The sequence below is a fragment of the Accipiter gentilis genome, chromosome 24, assembly GCF_929443795.1.
Source record: "Accipiter gentilis chromosome 24, bAccGen1.1, whole genome shotgun sequence".
Lineage (NCBI taxonomy): Eukaryota > Metazoa > Chordata > Aves > Accipitriformes > Accipitridae > Astur > Astur gentilis.
In genome coordinates, this window is record NC_064903.1 from 24,461,345 (window position 1) to 24,480,048 (window position 18,704).

At 54.1% G+C, this 18,704-nt stretch overlaps 1 protein-coding gene across 6 annotated transcripts in view; it reads right to left on the bottom strand.

The window, feature by feature from the left end:
• STARD8 (StAR related lipid transfer domain containing 8) overlaps positions 1 to 18,345 on the bottom strand; it is an 83,827-nt gene extending 65,482 nt beyond the window's left edge. Inside the window, exons 1-2 of one of the 6 annotated variants that reach the window (XM_049827735.1) lie at positions 14,462 to 18,345; positions 12,543 to 13,087 (exon numbers count right to left, since the gene is read on the bottom strand). In XM_049827735.1, the coding sequence (XP_049683692.1) occupies positions 12,543 to 13,087; positions 14,462 to 14,612 (696 nt within the window). In that variant the 5' untranslated portion in view covers positions 14,613 to 18,345. Of the gene's footprint in view, positions 1 to 387; positions 568 to 12,542; positions 13,137 to 13,516; positions 13,534 to 14,400 lie in introns of those variants that run through there. The other 5 variants (XM_049827737.1, XM_049827738.1, XM_049827736.1 and 2 more) reach the window with 5 other exon arrangements.
• Positions 18,346 to 18,704: the final 359 nt, after the last annotated feature.

Consider the following 18,704-nt stretch of genomic DNA (forward strand, 5'->3'; position numbering starts at 1 on the left):
CCGTCTGGGGGCTGGTAGGGTGCATGCGCACACACAGAGCCCACCGACGACCGCATTATATCCACCGGTGCTGCATCCGTACATGCATGCTGCCCGCGCTCAGCCGGGCACGGCACCCTGCCTGCCGGCTCCGCGGGTACCATCACTGAGGGGTAGTGGGTGACAACAGGGCACACTGACCAAGGCATCCACATGAGGCCCATCCAAAATTAACCTTTCACGCGCATGTGGGGTGCGGGCACGACATCCCTCCGGAGCAGGCGTCAGGCACTGTGCGCAAACCCCAGCCCCGCTAGAGACGCCTCCCCCACCGTCCCTTCCGGCAGCTTCTCCCAAAATTAGGAGGGTGTCGAAAGATGGACACCATTTAAATAGACCGTTCCTTACCTTGGCTCTTTTGAAGCAAGCCCAGAAAAAATCCAGCAATGGCATGATGGGCCGGGCAGGGGGGCCAGTGCAGAGCCCCCCTAGACCACGGCGCTGCCCCTGGCCGCAGGGGGAGCCCACCCCGGCACCCCCATGGCTGCTGCCTGCAGCACGCAGAGCTGGGCAGAGCCCCAGTGCGGGCAGGAGCTCGGCGCAGGCAGGCAGGGAGGGAGGGAGGAGGCAGCGCTGCCTGCGGAGGCGGGCCAGCGATTCAAACCCTGCACCGTTATTCAGTTGGTTGCAAACAGGCTTGGACGACGATTGAAATTCCCTGAAGACTGAGAGTTTTAAACAGCTCCAGGCTTTCCTTCCTGCCTCGAATGCACCGAGCAGCGCCAGTTCCCAGGCAGCGGGAAGGAGCGAAGGAAAAGAAACACCCCCAGAGGAGAAGAAATAGGAGTTTCGCTGTCAAAGGCACATGTAGGACGTTGGAAACCCAAACCCCAGACGGTTTAGGTTTTCACTCCAGCCCCTGCTCCAGCTCACCAGCAGCAGCCACAGATGCACTCCAGAGGGCTCCCGATGCTGTCCCCTCCAAGGGCAGCGGGCACCGCGTGGCAAACCCGCAGGTCTGACCCCAGCAGGGAGAAAAACATTGGGGGGGAAAAACACCCCCCCAGTCATCAGACACGGCCTGGCCATTCACTCCAAGTCTATTCACAGCTCCTTACCTTCCTTCTGCTAACAGTTGTGCAAGCTTAGCATTTGTTCACAAGAATGACCATAAGAAAAGGCAACGCCACAAACTTTTGTGCAAGCCGTCCGGTGCATGGGCCCCCAGGCAAGAAGCCTTCTTGCAGGCACATAAGCAAACCTCACCAGCTGGTGATTTACGAGATTATATCAGAATATGCAACAGCAAGCTGATCAGCAGTGACACCTGGGCCGAGGCACACTCCCACAGGACACTTGGTGGATGCCCAGCGAGCCAGTGGCACTGCTCCTGCCCACGGCCCACCCCAGGCATCCCCCCAGGGGACGATCCTGCCCACGCACAGCCTGGGGCCCATGTACGCTTGCGGGTAGCACGTCCTGGCGTGCAGGAGCGCGGTGGCTCTGCCCCAGGACAAGAGGCCATATGTAGCGCGATACCCCAGCAGTTGGTGCGTGCGGCAGCTGAGCCCGCTGCGAAATGTCAGTGAAGGCGGACGAGGACGCGGCGCTGGACCCCCCCGAAGCAGGGCCAGCGCCTCAGCAGACCTTTCCTGCCTGTCCTGGGACCACCTTCACTGCTTTTCCCTGCCTGTCACTGGTGCCCTTCAGACTGCCTGGCTTTGTGCATGCGGGGGGCACCAAAACAGCCTCAAGACGCTGGCGGAGGGGAAGACCACCAGGGAGAGGAACAGAGGAGCAAGCAAAGTACAGGCAAGCCATGGTTGGCAGGAGCTGGCTCGGTGGCACTGCAAACACAGGACATCCCATGGTAGGTGGCAGCTCCTCCCGGTTGCAGCCATCACCGCCGCTGAGCCAAAGGAGCCTGCTCAGATCCCAAATCTCCGTTACAGTGGGATCAGTGCCAGCCTTGCTGGTACTCTCTGTGGTGAAGCAGAGAGGGTGGTCACAGCTCCTGGGAAGCAGGATTGGGGGGATAAGACAAGGACAGGAGCACAGAAGATGCAGCAGAGCTGGAGAAGCTGCATCTGCCTGGCAAAGATGGCATCGGGCACCTATAGCATCCCACAGACCTGATCCACACCCAGGCTACCCCCCCAGATCTACTGAACTGCTCCGGCGGCACCGGCATGGCCCCAGCAGCAGCACACGAGCGGCGTCAGCACCGGCGCCGGCTCCAGCTGCCTCCTTCCATCTCCTCCTCACTCATTCCTCAGCAACATTTTGGCATCACTCCCAGGCTTGGCACCAGCCACAGTTCCTCTGCCGTGTCCCCTGCGTTACTGGGCCAGCGCAGCAGGGCTGGGGGCACTGAGGCACAGCATAAGCTTTGTGTGGTGGCCTTTTTTCTCCTCCTTTAAATGCCTGGGGCTGGGAAGACAGTCTCACCTCTATGGGACACTTGCCCAGGGTCACCTTTCCTAGCAAACGTTTTACCCATACGAGGGGGCACGTAGGAGTTAAAGCCAGAGGCTGCTACCTGAGAGTCAGCCACCCTCCATTACTCACTTGCCGCTGCCTCAAGGGCCATAGTTTTTATTCTGAGCACTTACAAATAATTCCCTGCAATGGGCGAAGGCAGCTGGGACAAGCGCCCATTTCCAGACATCCCCATCCAGCTCACTGGGTACCACTGCCATAGCGTGGAAGCTGCCAGGGGACCGGCCACCATGGCAGAGCTGCTGAACAGCACGGCCACCATAAGATCCTACACAAAAGGCCTTCCTGGCCATCGTCACTCTGGGCAGCTCGGGCTGGGGCTGAAGGCAGCTCTCACAGGAGGGACCATCCCTGCAGGGACGGCAGCGTTGCCCGGCTCCTCATCCCACCAGGGGCTTGCCTGTCCGCTCTGCTTCGTGGGGAGGACGGGTGACTGCCTGCTCCAGCTAGCACAGGCGGCACATCAGGCGGCAAACAGACATCTGCAAGGTAAGAGACATCTGCAAGACAGACCGATGGAGATGGCTCTGTCCTGCCAAAACCAGGAAAGTCCTTGTGGAAACGGGTGCAGCCCTGTAGCTTTAACTCTAACTATACCAGCCCACCAGAGGGGCTCTGCCAGAGAAACAACCCCACAAGCACCTCGCTTCAGTGCTTGCTCTGGCAGCGTTAAGTCCTTCTCCCATTTCCTCCAAAAGCAAAAAAAAAAAAAAAGCAAAACAAGTTAGTGCAAATAGAAGAAAGCTGTCTCCTTCCCAGGGCCTGGGAGACAAACCACAGAGGCTTCTGCATACTTGTGTAGCTTCTTCCTTCCTATCCAGTCATCCCAAAAGCATTCAAGTAATTTTAAATCTAGAATCCTTGTTCAGCATACCAGGATACCGTCCTCGGTAAGAATAGGTCTTGGGGACTGGATCCCCTGTGAAGTGGCTGAAGCTTGTACACACCAAAGTGGGTGTTTCTGCCAAGTGATGCCAGGGCACGGGCTCTACTGCTGCATTTGTCTCTTCCCAACATTTCTAACGTACCTGCTCCAGACTTCTACAGGAAAAACAAAAGCAATCTGTATTAATTCTCTCTCTATATATATAGATGTATCACTATGACCTTCAGACTTATGTGAAAGCCCATTTTAAACTCGAGTTAATTTTAAAAGGCTAATTCTAAGGATAACTCCACACTGTACGGGCTTGCTAAGAGTTTCCCACCCAGCAGATGCCCACGCTGCCCAGAGCTGGGACAGGCACCGGGATGGCTCACTAGTCAGACCCAGCACTGCAACAAACATCTTGCTTTCTCCGCAAGTCATAGGACAGGGCCGGTATTTTGGAGGACAGGTACAGCCTCTTCTCACAACAGATCATCACCCAGAGGATCCCATGTCGCCTCCGAACAGGCCTGAGGCCAGGAGCTATTCCTGTCCCATTGATGAGCTATTGCTGTCACGGCTGTTGCTCAGCAGCACCCAGGCACAGCATTAATAACAGCTAAAGGCTGTCGGCCTGCCAGGCAATGTCCTTGCCGGCCAGAGAAGCCACCATCGGTGCCGGTACTGCTCCTGAAGGCTGGCCCCACTTTTGCTGGAAAACATGGGGCGTCTGAAGAGATGTGAGCAGGGGGCAAGCTGCGCCTGGCCAGCGAGCAGCCCCAGCGAGCCATCAGCATGCAGTGATTTTCCACTTGCTGCTGTGTGCAGGCATTTCCCCGAGGTCAGGAAGGGAGCAGCTACTGCAGAGCAGGCGTTTGCCCTATTAGCATAGCGGGAACAGTAACCCTTTTCTTTTAATAACGCTGAATTGCTGGGCGGGTGCTGACGGTGCAGGGCTGGCAGCGCCGGGCAGGGGCTGCGACACCAACACCGTGCCGGTGGCGAGAAGGGGTGGAGAAGATGTGAAACCTGCTGCCCACGGGAAGCGTCACCAGGGAGGCTGCAGAGACCTTGCCTTTCCAAGGACAGGGTTGAACCCCTCCTGCGCTGGACCAGCCGCCCTGTGCCAGCACACGGCACCCCACAGCTGGGGCTCGGGCTGCGACGCCAACCCCGGCACGGACCTCGGCACTGGGCTCCAGCCGAGAGGCCAACGCTCTCTGCTGGGCTTGGTGCCCTGCTATTGAAGAGGCACTGGGCACCGCAACAGCTGGACCACAAGAAGCCTGCTGAGATACGTGAGCATTGAAAAGCAGCAGAAGACATTCCCCAGCTTCCCGCTGTCCCACAGCTGCCCCGTACCGCCGGTGAGGTACGCCTGCCACCACTGCCTTTCCCTTAAAAAGTTCGTCATTAAAAATAATGCCAACATGCATGCTCCAGCCTCCGATGGTGCATTCAGGAACATGAGAAAACTGTTAAGATCTGAATATTTTTTTTTAACAGATGAGAGTCTAAACTTTGGCTTTCATTCTGAAAAGAAGACATTCAAAAAGAAGTCATGTTGTCTCTTGGACCAGGTACCTAATTCTGTCATTCATAAGGGGGCTCCTGGCCTTTGCTGTTCAACCAGACATTGCCAAACATCCCACTGGCGGTGGCCCCAGCTCATCCGCCCTGGGGAGCAGGTCAGTCCCGCTTGGCAGAGAGCACTGCCTTGGAAGAGGTCACACAGCACCAGGAGGGATGCCGTGGGATGGCAATTGGTAAGGGAACAGTTTTGGCCAATGCAGGCTCGATTACGAAAAAGATCACCATCCAACGTGATCAGCCTTGACCCATGCATGGATGCAAACAAAGAGCCCATTTAACGATAAAGCAGAGTTATTTCCAGCAGGGCAGTTGCTGCTTCTCCTTTGAGGAACAACAGACAAGCTACAAATATGCCGCCTGGGCTGGTGCTGTGACCAGGACAAGTGGAAATGCCCGGCCTTTGCGTGCGGGGCACAAGCCACTCACCTGGCAAACCAGCACGTTCCTGGTGCTGCAGCCACTGCCCGTGCCCCGGGCGCCCTGTGCGAGGGCTGGAGCAGGGCAAGCAGCTCGCCGGGTGGCCGGGATGCATGCCTGGCCCCACTCCTGCCCGAGCGCACCGTGTCAGCGCCTTCAGGGATGTTTTCCTCCTCGTAAGCGAGCCAGCATCAGCAGCAGGCGGCTGCAGCGTGCTCGGCTGTGGCTCCTGCCGGGAGGTGTAAGCGGGGTCCTGGGGCACGGGCGGGAGGTGCCGGGGACGGGCGCTGCCTGCAAGGGAGGATGCGGGCAGTCGCTCGGCTGCCGGGATGCCACGCGCTGCCGCAGGCTGCACGGGAGACCCAGCACGGCGGGAAAGCCTCCCTCTCTTGACGGACAATTAGGCAATTACTTAATCCCCACGTGCCAGCTCCTGCTGCAAAAGGAAACACTCTGGTGAGCAGGGCAGCACCCCTGTAACCCTTCTGGGGCCAAAGGCGTAAATCCCCCATCCCACGGCAATAGAGCAGCCAGCTGGTCTCACGGGCGTCCCCTCAGCAAGTCCCTTCCCAAAGGCCGAGACAGAGGAGTGGGACGTCCCCCTCTGCCAGCACCTGTGGCACTCGCATCCTGCTAAAGCTTCACCCTCCGACGCCAATTACGTTTTTCCTTAGCCCAGATGTGCGCTGGACTCCCTCAGAAGACCCAAGGGCCCCTTGCCTTATCCATGGCTGCAAGAAGCCCCCCGCCCTCCCCAGTCCCCTCAAAGGTCCTGGCAAAGGCTGAATCTGTGCATTTCACTGCAAAGAATGGTCTGCTTTGTAAATACCAGTGCATGTATTTACAAATACTGATTTATTTAGTATACACACAAAAGCCAAATAAACTTTTCAGACGACTAGTCCTCACAGGCTCGCAAAACTCCCCAATTTCACTAAACAAGAGATGCCATCACCGAAAAAATTAGTCAATAATGTTTTTTGTGGAATTTCTGCTACACAAGCTGGGGTGCGCTCCTGCCCCAATTCACCGAGACCTCCACAGATCTATAAGCCCGCAGCTGTCAGCCAGAAAGCTTGAAGACGTCAACAACAGGAGGTTTGCACCATTAAATTCTATTAACATAAAAACGTTAGCCTTGTTACAAGCGTCCTGGCTCTCCCCTGAAGCAGGGTGCCCTCCCTCCCCAAGGCCAGCAGCCACATGCCACCCAGGGCTCACCAGGACCCCCCCCACCTCTGCGCTCCCCAGGCTGCAGGTGAGGGCAGTGACACACCAGCGAAAACCAACCTCCCAGACCCCGGCGGGCGAAGCAGAAATAACTGGGGGCCACAGCCATGGTGGACAACCACCAGCAACACACTGAGCTGGGGCACCGTGGAGGATCTGCACGCCTGGCTCCATCCTTCCTCCCGGTCCTCCTTCATCCACCTGCGGTAGCTACTACCCATTGGGGACACTTGGTCTCAAGCTTTTACACTATTGTTTCCAAATCCATGGGCTTGGCACATGAGCTCAGGTTATTCCTCACCACACACCCCTCACTCTGTCAGTATTTGAGGCTGACTGGTTTAAGTTCGGGATCTGGCAGTGCCCCAGGCTTGTGCTCAGCAGGGGGGAAGCGTGCTATTTACATGCATTTAAAAGAGCACGACTGATACGGTAACGTTTTTGAGATACTATAGACAAGTAACACAAATTACAAATAGATCTGAGTGATACAGAAGGAAAATGGCTTTGAGACCTGTATACCTAACCAATTTTAACTCTATTTAGATTCAAGTACCTAAGAGTGTCTGGGAAGAGTCTACAAAGATTCCCATGCTAGACAGAACCCCAGCAGAAACACACTGCTATGCCATAGTTTTCATATAGGCACCTTGGAAAGAAAACAAAATATAATACAGGCTGCATTTTTATGTGTAAACAAGTGGCATAAGCAGAATGCTCACAGGCAGCTTTCCCTTCCCATGGGAATATTACTGAGCTGCTAGAGCCTGGCTGGGACATTAATCCTCTGCCCCCAAAGGCAGGCGCCAGACCAGCACAAGGAATTGCGAGCATCTCTTATTATTAGCAAGAGCAGGGAGGCTCCTGTGGCAAATGTATAGGAGAGCAAAGGGCTGTGCTATTAACAGCCAGAGGACAGCCCGAGCCTTGGGGCACAGCCTGACTCCGTCCTGGGGGCTGGATGGAGGGGGACAGTCCCACGCGCCCATGCTCTCCGCATGGGCTCAGGCCCAGAAATGCAGCTGGTTTAGCAAGGAACTGCCTGGGACCCCTTCCCCTTCACAGCCAGCCCCTCCTGCCTGCACCGGAGCAGCAGCTACAGGGCAGAAAAAGCAGATTAATCCCCCTCCTGCCAAAGCCGAACCCTGCCCTGTGGCAGGGCTATCCGAGAGCGGCACAGGGAGGGCTGGCATCACACGAGGGGCACCAGCACATGCACACAGAGCTGGAGCTGGCTGGGTGTGAGGGACACGCTCCTGCCGGTGCCCGGCTACCTGCCTCCAACAGCCAACACCCTCAGCAGCTAAAAAAAATAATCACAGGCAACAGAGACACATCTGTCTTTCAGGCTTGCACAATGAAATGCCACTTAATAAGCTACATTTGACCTACTTGTATATTTTTGCACATAGTTCCAGCGACAGCTGTTGTCTGGGGAAGATCACAGCCCTAATTCTGGACGAGGTTTGGGATTAATTAACAAGACAGAGGAATCTCTGTCAGGTGCAGTGCTCTGCTCCCTGCAAGCAAGAGCAGGTCTTTGCAAGTTTAACCCCACATGACAAATTCACATACAGCCTCTTCTCACTTGCGCAGGCTTGGACCATTCACGTACTAAGTCTTCCACACCCGGATTCAGAGGCAAACCCTGTCCAGCACAGCTTCTCGTGCAGAGAACAGTGCCAGGAACAAAGCAGCTCTGCTCGCGGGAGCCTGACGTCAAATTCCCTGATGGCTCCAAGTAAGAGGGCATGCATCCCCGGAGCAGGTGGGAGTACAAAGGTGACAGGACCCAAAGGTTTCTGCAAGCCAGCCTGTGCCCTGTTTGGCTGACTGGGCTCTGCTGTCATGCTCCAGCACTCCGGGGGCTCCGGAGGATTGCCACCATGAGCCAAGGACTGTGCTCAACCCACAGCCTGGCCAAGCAAGTCTCCTTGCTAAGGTGCAGAGGACCATGGTGCAAAGCTTGGCAGCCAGGAGATGCTCCCAGGTTGTCCTCAAGAGCCCAGATTTGCTGCTGTGGCTGCAGTCAAACCTGGCCAGAGCTGGGCCAATCTTGCATGCACCCCGACAGCAGAACACACCAAAGCTGAGAGGGTGCCCAGGGCTGAAGCAGCTGGGTCCAGCAAGCGCAGAGCAGGCGGCAGCACGCTGAAGGCATGGTGCTCTTCCCATACAGGAGCATCACAGAAGACATTTAAAACAAACCGGCATCAGGCACAGCCTCTCTTGGCACCGTTTCAGTAAAAATCGCTGCCACAATGATGCCCTTTCTTTAGGCCATTGACTGCATGAATAAGGAGAGACGCTTCTTGCTCGGGGACAGCCAGTGCCTGTCCCATGCCCATGGGCACCGCAGCCCCAGGGGTATTTCCAGGGCTGGATGGAAGCCACGCGCACTGCTGCTAACCTTCTTTGGGGACGCCAGGAAAACTCAGAGGCAGCTTCAGAAAACCCTTTACACAAACCCTCACACACACACAAAAGCATGATTATTTGACAGCAAATTCTTTTCTTCCCCCGGCCCCCTGCGGCCGCAGGGGCTGCCAGGCTTGTCCCAGCGAGAGCGTCCTGCCCTCGGCCCCGCGCCAAAGGGCTGAGCTGGAGCGACATGCCCTGGTTCCCCACTCCAAAGCTGATCAAGAGGTAGAAGAGGAAAAGCGAAGGAAGCAAAGGCTAAACAAGCAGGATCTCTGTCCTGAGTGCTCAGAGCCTGAACTGGCTGTGCTGCTCCGGGCAGAAAGCACCGAGCCCCACAGCCTGCACGGCTGCCTGCCTTTCTGCCGGCCAGGGAGAGGGCTCCAGGGGCCACAGCAACATGGACTTCTATCTTGGGTTCAAACACACCCACTTGGAAACATCCAAGCCCAAACTTTCACAGTCAGGTTACAAGTCCCTTAAAGCACAAAGTCAGAACAAAAGCACCTTTCCTTTCCAAATTACAGAGACGCATCGAGGCTGTTGAGCCTGAGAAGCCAGCAGCCTCTGCCCCATCTCTGCACTCGCCCCAGTCCCTGTCCCAGCGCCCGTTTCCCCAGGACACATCCCGGCTGTGGGCTGGGTGCCAGACCAGGCTGTCCCCATGCCAAGTGCAGGGCTGCGCTGTCTCGGGATTCTGTCGCTGCTGCTGTGAAGAATTCAGAAGCCCTGAGAAAGAAAGAGGCAGCAACCCCATCCCAGCTCTCAGCCACATTTGTTTTGCTAAAGGACTGAATTATGGGGAGAGGCAGGTTTTAAATAAGTGCATGGCATAAATAATTGCACCATCTGTTTATGATTCTGAGACAGCAACACAAAATGCCAGAATAAGACTTGAAAAGAACCAGAAAACACAGTCCAAGTGAAATCCAGCAGTTCTTGCTGAGCTCTGAAATTTACACCCTGCCTTTTTCTTGTAGAAAGCAATGAGCTCATCACAGACTCCTGCCTTGCATCGGGCAGCATCTACAATGGCAGGAGAAGCACAGAGGAGCCCAGCAGCAGCTCCTCTCCTTCCTTCACTCTGAGCAAAGTGTAGCAGGCAGAGCCACCTCCGGGCAGAGGCAGCACCTGCCGGGAAGTCGAACAACGGGGCATGGTCCAAGGGAGGGATTTCCCATCTCCTGGGCTGCATGGAAAAAAAAAGCCAAGCAAGCATCCCTGTCCTGCCAGGGAAGGAGTACGGACTGCTCCTCCAGACAGACTTCGTCAGGAGGCGACGGTCCGGCTCCTAGTGGGGAGCCCTGCTGGCTCCTGTAAGAAGGCAGTTCAACATCTGCCTCGGGGTAACAAGAAAACACTCGTTTAGCCAGGCCCAGCCGTCTCGTTCCCCACTCCCTCCTCATAGGGAGCTTCAAAGAAAGAGCCACCTGCCTGTGCGGGGCTGGACATGCTGCAGGTGGACCAGACCAAGGGCATCCCGGATCCCTATCAGCCCTTCGCAGCCACGCCAACGGCAGCCCGCTGCCCCCCCAGCTCCCTCCAGCGAGCCGGCTGCCCTCGGCATGAGCAGGCAGGAGGACACCCCCGCCTGGGACACCGGCTGCCCACCCTGCGCCCAGCCCGCCTTCCACCCCAAACGCAGCCATCAACTGCTGTGTGGTGCCAACACACGGCAGGGAATGACAACCAGCCCCAACAGGACAAATGCTCTTGGCTTCTTAGCTTGATCCAGGCGTTTGGGGTTTGCAGGGAGAGGGTGGGAAGTTCCGTGTGATTTGGATGCACCAGAGCTCCCAGGAACAAGCATGATCCAGCCAGAGCACTGGTAACACCCCAAGTACCTTCCTGAGCACAACCCAGATGCTTCGAGCACAAGGTACAAGCTTTGAGCCAGGAGATGCCATCAAGAAGGCAACAGCAGTTGGTATATGTTAAGCTTCAGCCTGTGTGGGCTTAAGTAGCTTGTAGGGACTCACGGGACCGTGCAAGGGACCACAGCCTGGCACCCGTCAGCAGGTGGAGAAGCAGCTCTAGGTAGGGATCTGTTAATTTTAAATCTCATTACCCTTTGCAGCACCTGTCTTGCTGAAGCAAAGAATGAAGCAGGGCATGTATGTATACCTACACACACATATACTTAGTTCAATGGCAGGAAAAAGTGCCAGGTGCTAAAGAAGCTCAGCCTGGTTTTGGGAATTGCTTTTCTGGAGACGGTTTGGTCAGTCTAAGGGTGGCTCATACAAAGGCCACCATACCTGTGAAAACAATTGAGTACCACACTGATCCTGGTGCCCGATACAGCAGACCCAACACAGGGCAGAGCAGCAGACATGCAGTCTCCTTTGGAAAACCAGGGAAAATTAACTCCTGTCCATACGCAACGGAGGGGCGAGGCAGAGCATGCAGCAGCTACAGCAGCTATCCTAACTGCCTGGCCATGGCTACAACCACTTGACACGGCGCAGGAGCAGACCCCTCTTACCAGAACCACATCAGAGGAAGACGTGCTCCTGCCCGACCATGAACCTGCGCAGGAGCAAAGGTGAAACAGGGCTGAGGCTGGGCAGGAAAACTGCACAGCACTCCAGCCGCTGCCTGGGCAACGGGAGAGCAGTCCTAACATCAGCAGCCACTCCAGTGGTTTCATGTAGCTTCAGTTACAAGAGAAACAAAACAGAGTTGTTTTGCATGGGAAAGCATACCAGAGGGCCCAGCCTGGCGTGCAGCAGGACCAGGAGCAGTCGGGCTGGAGCTGCCTGGAGCCCCGATGCCTGCTGCTTGCTTTGTGCTTGGGGAACAGCCGCAGGGACAAGGCTCAGCCGGTGGTTCTGTGTGCAGGCATGGCTGCCCTGCTCTAAGGGCTCCAGAGCCCATCAGCCCTTTGCAATCAAATTTAACAGGGAGCCAGAGGCCTCCAGGGTAATTATGTTTGTATGAGTGTCTTGTAAACAGAGGGACTTAAAAGGGGTGACAGAGATCTTACTGAGACCCCAAGAGACAGAAATGATGCACAAGGAGCACAAATACAAAAGGTGAGGGAGCCCACCCAGGAGCCTGCTGGTCCACAGCCACAGCAGAAGCCTTGAGCAAAGCCCACAATCGACCAGACCCAAATGCGGAGGAAACCAGCCGGCACAGATTCCCCAGGCCAGAGCTGTTTGTCCCAACAGCCTTTCCTGCAGGCCCCCAGGGACCTGTTTTGCCCTCAGTCCCTTGAGGTACTCCCTGCTCCCCTCGACCACCACCCCCAGGGCGAGCGGGAATTTGGTTCCTATTTGGGTAGAAACCCTGCAGGGCATGAGACTGTTAAAGGGTACAAAGTCAGCTTCATGCACTGGATTTAAACTGCACCTCACTGGCCTGAAGCAGGAGTTAAGGGTACAGAGAAGACGACATTCGACATCAGCCAGGAGCACCCCAACCTCAGGACCAGCCAGGTGCCTGAAGGGTGCAGGTAATGGGGCACACACAGTCACCACACTCTGAAATGCCTCGATTCTGGTTGTGAATATGCCTGAAAGACAGATACACTTACCAGCCAGGCAGGCCATGTCTTCATTTCCCCAGGAGACAGAGAGAAGGCATTTTCCTCATCTTCCTCCCAGTCTGGGATGTTGTGGTCTCTCCCCAGGTCTGTCCGGAGCACCCTGAGCTGCTGCACTGGATGTGCTTCACTCTGCTCGAGCACATACCCATGCTTTGTCTGAGAAAGTTCATCAAAGACCAGTTCTTCACCACTGCCAAAAAATTTACTCTTGCTTGGAGCATCCCTTCTGTGCCCTGCACGTTTCTCCGTAAGGCTGATAAACCTTGGACGGTGCCCCCAGGTTCTCCTGGGGAAAGATCCACCCAGAGAGTACGAGGAGTCATCGTCTATCGAAGTATAGTCAGGCTCATCCTCAGGACTGCGCTCGCTGCTTGTTGGACAGAAGAAGCCGTAGACACCTTCCTCATCAGCTGAAGAGTACCAGGTCAGAAGCTCATCCCACTGGCCTGGAGATGGAGGTGGCTTTGCTCGGCATTCAACACTCCTTGCCTCCATTGTCCATGGCCAGAAAGCACTGCCCGCTTCAGGGAAAACTGGCAATGCAAAAACATATCTTAGCAAGAACCACCCAGGAGATGGCATTTATTTTGCCTTTCCTCATTTTCCTTTCCATTCCATTCAATTAGAAACAGATGTAATGGTCCTTACTCCAGGTATCTCCATGCTTTACTCACTGGAGTGTGCAGACCCTGCACCACTTCTGAGGTTGCAGCAAGTCATAAAGCTCAGCTAGTCTAACTTTCAGTCAGGTCAACAGGTGCTTTAAAATACCTTGTACGCATTGGAACAACAGCAATTAGCAATAGCTGTCCATTCTGTAGCAGTTCTCTGTATGTTGTCCACTAACATACCTCCTTGCAAAAGAGGTTACCTGCACAATTGCACTGGGACCACTGCTCAGCCTGTCCCCACTTTGGTTTTCTATTCTTCATTTCTCTCTTAAAATAGAAAGCTACTTTCACCCTTTTAGAGGGAGCTTGTGTTTCATGTTATGCTCTTCACACTGCCAGCAATGCAGCACTGTGGGAAGAGATGGGGTTTGCAAGGGCCTCTTTGAGACGCGTTTCACCCAGGTGCTGTCTGAAGGTTTGTTTCAAGCCAGTGCAGTGCAGGAGATGCTGTCTCAGACCTCTCGGGAGGAGCTGGGGCCATGCCTTCTGCACATGCAGGGGTTCAGCCAGGACAGATGGCAATCGCTCCGTCTCCTGCCGCCTGGGCACGGTGGCAGCGCTGGGGAGAGCTTGTACCCCCATGCCACCAAACCTGCTGCAAGAACGGAGCATCAAGGTGACAGCAGTCTACCCGGCTGCTGCCCATCCACATCTGCCTTGCTGTCCCCAAGGCTCTTATTGACATTCAGCTCCCTGGCTTTGGTCTACAGCACGAACAGGAGCTTATCAGACAGAGAAGGCCTAGGAAGCCAGATGTGCCAAGGTGCCAGGAACAGGGAGGCTGTAACACACTGAACAAAACCATCCCTGTTTGCTTTCCTGTAAGAGCAAACGGCTTTGAACTCCGAAACGTGGGCAGAGGGTGACAAGGTTCAAGGAAAATAACCAAGGTGGAAATAATGAAGCTATCCTTCCCACATCGGCAAGTACATTTTTCATAGCTTTTCATTCTCACTAGGATCGAGAATAAAGTCTAGAGCAAACCCTGGAAACAAGGGTTTCTTTACTCCTGTCTCGCAGGGTCCCATCCCCACGTGCAGCGCAGGTCTTGTCCCCCCGGACAAGGCGACAGCAGAGCAACACAGTGACCCTTACATCTGTCAACACCAGCAGCCCCATGTGTACGAGCTCCCTGCCTCACCGCACCTTCAGCAATGTTAGTTCCAACGAGATACCTGCTTTGCTCACTGCAGCGTGCCCCAGCCAGCTCCCCTTGCTGCCTGCAGAAAGGCTCACCCCGCCACGCTCCCAGGGCAAACGAGCACCCCAAAGAGCAAAACCTCTGCGTGCACACTCCGGGCTCACAGCCTTGCCTCTGGGCTGAGTACGAATGACATGAAGATTCAGCAGTCTCCGACTTGACTTCCAGCCTCTGCAGCCATTTCATCAGTCACCTGTCAAGAAAGCCAAAGGTCAGGAATCACGGGTTCACTGTGCCAGTAGTCAACAGGTTCACTGGATGAGTTATTCCCTGATTTTACTGGGAAAGTCCTTCCTTTGACTGTTACCTGCACCATTCATTTGCCCTAATGTACAATCCAGCACACAGAATATTAAATAGTCTTAAAAGATTAGTTTTGCGGGGAAAAAATGCTAAATCGAAGCTTTATCCAAATAAAGCGTAATTACTAACTGCTGAGTTGCATCCAGGAACACCTTCTTTTGAGCAGAAGAGTTGCATTTCTAGCACTGGTTCCCCGCAGGGTGCAGGAGGACCAGTGGCCAGACCCGCTCTCCTGGAGAGCATCCCTGCCGTGGTTCAGAGCTGTCTGCACCAGAAGCTGCCACGGACAAAACCACACTCCTGCCTGCCTGCAGGTGGGCTGCAGCTCCCCTCCACTGCCACGAACCTGTCCCCAGGCACACGGGAAGAACAGACCCCCCAGCACCAGCGTCTCAGAGAGGATTTCGGCCATGCCTGCTCCTGCCAGCCTGGAGACCCCAGGGATCCCAGCCCTGCTGCTTTCCCCGGGAGGGTTCAAAGGGCAGCCTTTCAACTTTCCCCAGGTTGTGAGCTGGCGCTGCCTGAGAGCAAGGGCTTGTCTCTCTAGAGAGGAAAAGAAAACAAAACCCACCACCCTTCATTTCTGCACCGTGAATTTGCATTTCAGAACGTTTGGACACATTAGTTGGAAGGGGAAAACCCCACAACAAATCAAAGAAACAAAATCCTAAACAATGTGTTGGTAAAACTGCAGCCTCCAGCTTCTGTGGGTGCAGAAGGTACCCCAGAGCTGCTGCTAAGGGACTTCACTCGCCACCCTGCGCTGCCTCGGCACTACCACCCGATTACAGCTGCCGAGCCGAGGGAGGTGGGATCTTCCAGCCCTGCTCATCCCGGCTGCAACAAGCAGCTTTTGCTGGTGGAAAATCCCCCCTTCCCTGCAGCAGAGCTGGGGTCTCCTCCTCCTTCCCGGGGCAGCCTGGCTGCACAGCACCCTGCAGGGGGGCTCAGCCTTCCCTGGCCAAGCAGGGTGGTCCAGGGGCGAGGGGCTTGGGCTGCCTCAGTTTCCCCCTCTGCTGCAGTTTGCGTGTGAGGAGGAAGGTGCACAGTGCACCTGTATCCCCGCAGCGCGGGAAGAGGGCAGGTCCCTCTTATGCAGGGACCTTTGGGCCTGAGAAAGCAAAGGTTGCTCCCTCCCAGCTGGAGGGCTGGAAAAGGAGCATGGGCGAGGGAGGGCAACATTTCAGATTATCTGATCGACTGAGGAGGTGTACTCAGGAGAGTCTGATTAACAAATGGGATTTTCTGACTTTAAATTACTTACACTTCTTAAAGATTACATTAAAGAGTGAATTAATTTTGTCTATAGTAACCTTGCAAAAAAAGTTAATTTTGACAAACATTAATGATACACAAACTTTCCAGAAAATAACCCCCAAACCCACAGAAAACACATCACTGTAGCCACCGGCAAATCTTAGTATTTTTCAGTCCCTCATTACTAGTCAGTCTGCACTTGCTTTAAGTACTCTCTCCTTTTTGCTAAGTGTCCTCCCCCTTGCACCAATGACAGGAAAGTTCACGCAGACTATCAAAAGGAGGAGGAAGCAACAACACATCTGCTCAATAAGCATCAGCAATGGACAACGTGCAAACTGCTGACAAACCAGGATGGTCTCAGAACAGTTCTTTCAGGTGTAACAATTTTGCTTCCAAGAGCAAAGCCAAGTAGACTGCAAAACACCGCTTCTGCAAAAAGGTCAAGTTTTTTGACCCTTTTGTGACCCTTGATAACATCTCTTTTACTAATGTGCAAGACAAGCTACTTGGATTACATTAGCATCACTCCAAAAGCAAGACTGTCTTAAAATTTGCTATGCACTTATGTAAGATCAATTTTAAAATGTTAAGCCTCTCGTAAGCTCTGACTCCAACTGTACAAAACCTTAAAATCTGCTCAGCTTTTCACCCACCAATAACTCGGGCAAGGGTTAAAGAAATTGCATTAAGCGATTGCTCCATGACATGCAGAAGTGCAAGAGGATGGTATGCTTCAGAGCATAAAGACATTAATTGACTAATAGATGGAAATAATCCAGAAAGTCTTAATGATTTCCTATGCACAACTCTAAGTGAACTTACTCTAATTCATATCTTGATCATTATCATCTTGGGGAGGAAAAAAGACATGCTTAATCATTTCCCCACTGCCGTAGTAAATAGGTGTTTTTAAAAAAATGCCCCTTGTTGAATGAAAGTAATCTTCTTGCTCAAAATTGCATAAATATTACAGAAAACGCAGAGACCCTATAGCACGAGTAGGTCAGGCACAACAGTACGAGCCTCCTCCCACATCGTCGGTGACGGCCACGGTTGGAAGCTCAGAACTCACCTCCCCAAGGCTGCCTGCAAGCACCTCGTCCTTGCTCAACGGGACACGAAACAACAGGCTGCTGCAGCCCAGCTCTCCTCCGATGGAACAGAAAAAAACGAGGGGAGAAAAAGAGAGAAAACGCCAAGCTCTGGGGGACTGCAAGGTCGTGCTGCCCTCTTGTGACCACCGGGACATTTTGGCCTTCTCCAGCCCAACAACTGAGGGCCCTGGAACACGCTTAGCCATGTCCCTGCTGCCACCTCCTTCACGAGAGGGCTCCTCAGCCAAGGTGCCAGGCTGCTGCAAGAGAGTCCCCGCTGTCACCCCATGGCACACTGCAAGGGCATGGATGTGCTTCAGGTGATTACCTCAAATTCCAGTACTGGTCAGTGATGGTTTTTAACTGCCATCCACTTATTAGGCAGCCTTCCTACCAAGTTTCTGCTCCCTCTTTACCCATGCCTTATTTAGTCTCTGTACTTTCATCACAGCGCACTCAGTCCTGGTAAGCACTGCTTGGGCAGGCTTGCGTTCATTAGGGGGTTACCAAGACCTTCCTCCCCTAAAGCTGCAGGCAACCAGAGGGGCTGCCTGCATGAATACCAGTTTAAGGGTAAGCCAGCACAGCTGTTCATTCCCCTCAGCAGAATCCGGGACCAGAGGGGAGCACACGCAAGCTTTAAGCACAAGCAAACTGATGTCATGGCCCAGCTTCGAGGGGCTCTGGCACACGTGCCTGATGTGTCCTGCTCCGGGGTACGGAGCGCTCAGTGTTGGGCCAGGGAGAAGCGCTGACCAGGGACTTGGGGAGGCTTCCACCCTTCTGTCCTGCTGTTACCAACAGGCAGCTCCCCTTTGGCGTCTCGTCCTTGCAGAACCTCAGCGTGCCTTACTGGCCCATGGGCATCTCTCTCATGGACCTGTAACAAGAACTTCAGGGCTTTCTTTTCCTCCCCAGAACACAGAATTGTTGCCCCCCTACAGCACTGCCCCACATAGGACAACAAACGGCCCAGCATACACAGACCAAATGCTTGCTCTGGTCCTTGCCCCCAGACAACGCTAGCACAACTGGCTAGGACATAAGAACATCAAATACTGTTGTGTATCTGCAATACCAGCAGCGTTCTAGCAGAGGGAAAAGGATTTATACCTCAGCCTGGTGCTTCTACCAACATCTATTAACTCACTGATGCACAGACACACAAATCAAGTGTTTAAAAGCATTCCAGGCCATATAAAATGCCTTTTTATGTCCAAGTATTGGCAGGATCCCTTTGGAGTGCCTCCGTGCTTTAAGAGAGGCTCTGCCAGCCGCAGGTGCTGCCTCCCAGCCCCGCAGCCAGGCCCAGGGAGCTCCTGTGGGACACTTTCTGAAGTAAAGCCTGCACAGTACTTTTAAACCACACATAAGATTGCCCAAATGCCTTTCAGTGTGTTTTAATTTATAAAGTTAAAACAAATAAATTCTTTTCCTTTTCATTGGTATTAAATAGATCAAAATTAAATTCAGATTCAAATACATACAACTTCAGCTGATAAACAGTATTAACAAAATCTTAGTAGGAAAGAAAGCCCGGTTTACACATCAGAAAATCATCCACTTTCTCTACAGAAAAGTTAATACACTTCATTAAAGGCAAGACATCTGCTTTTCTCCT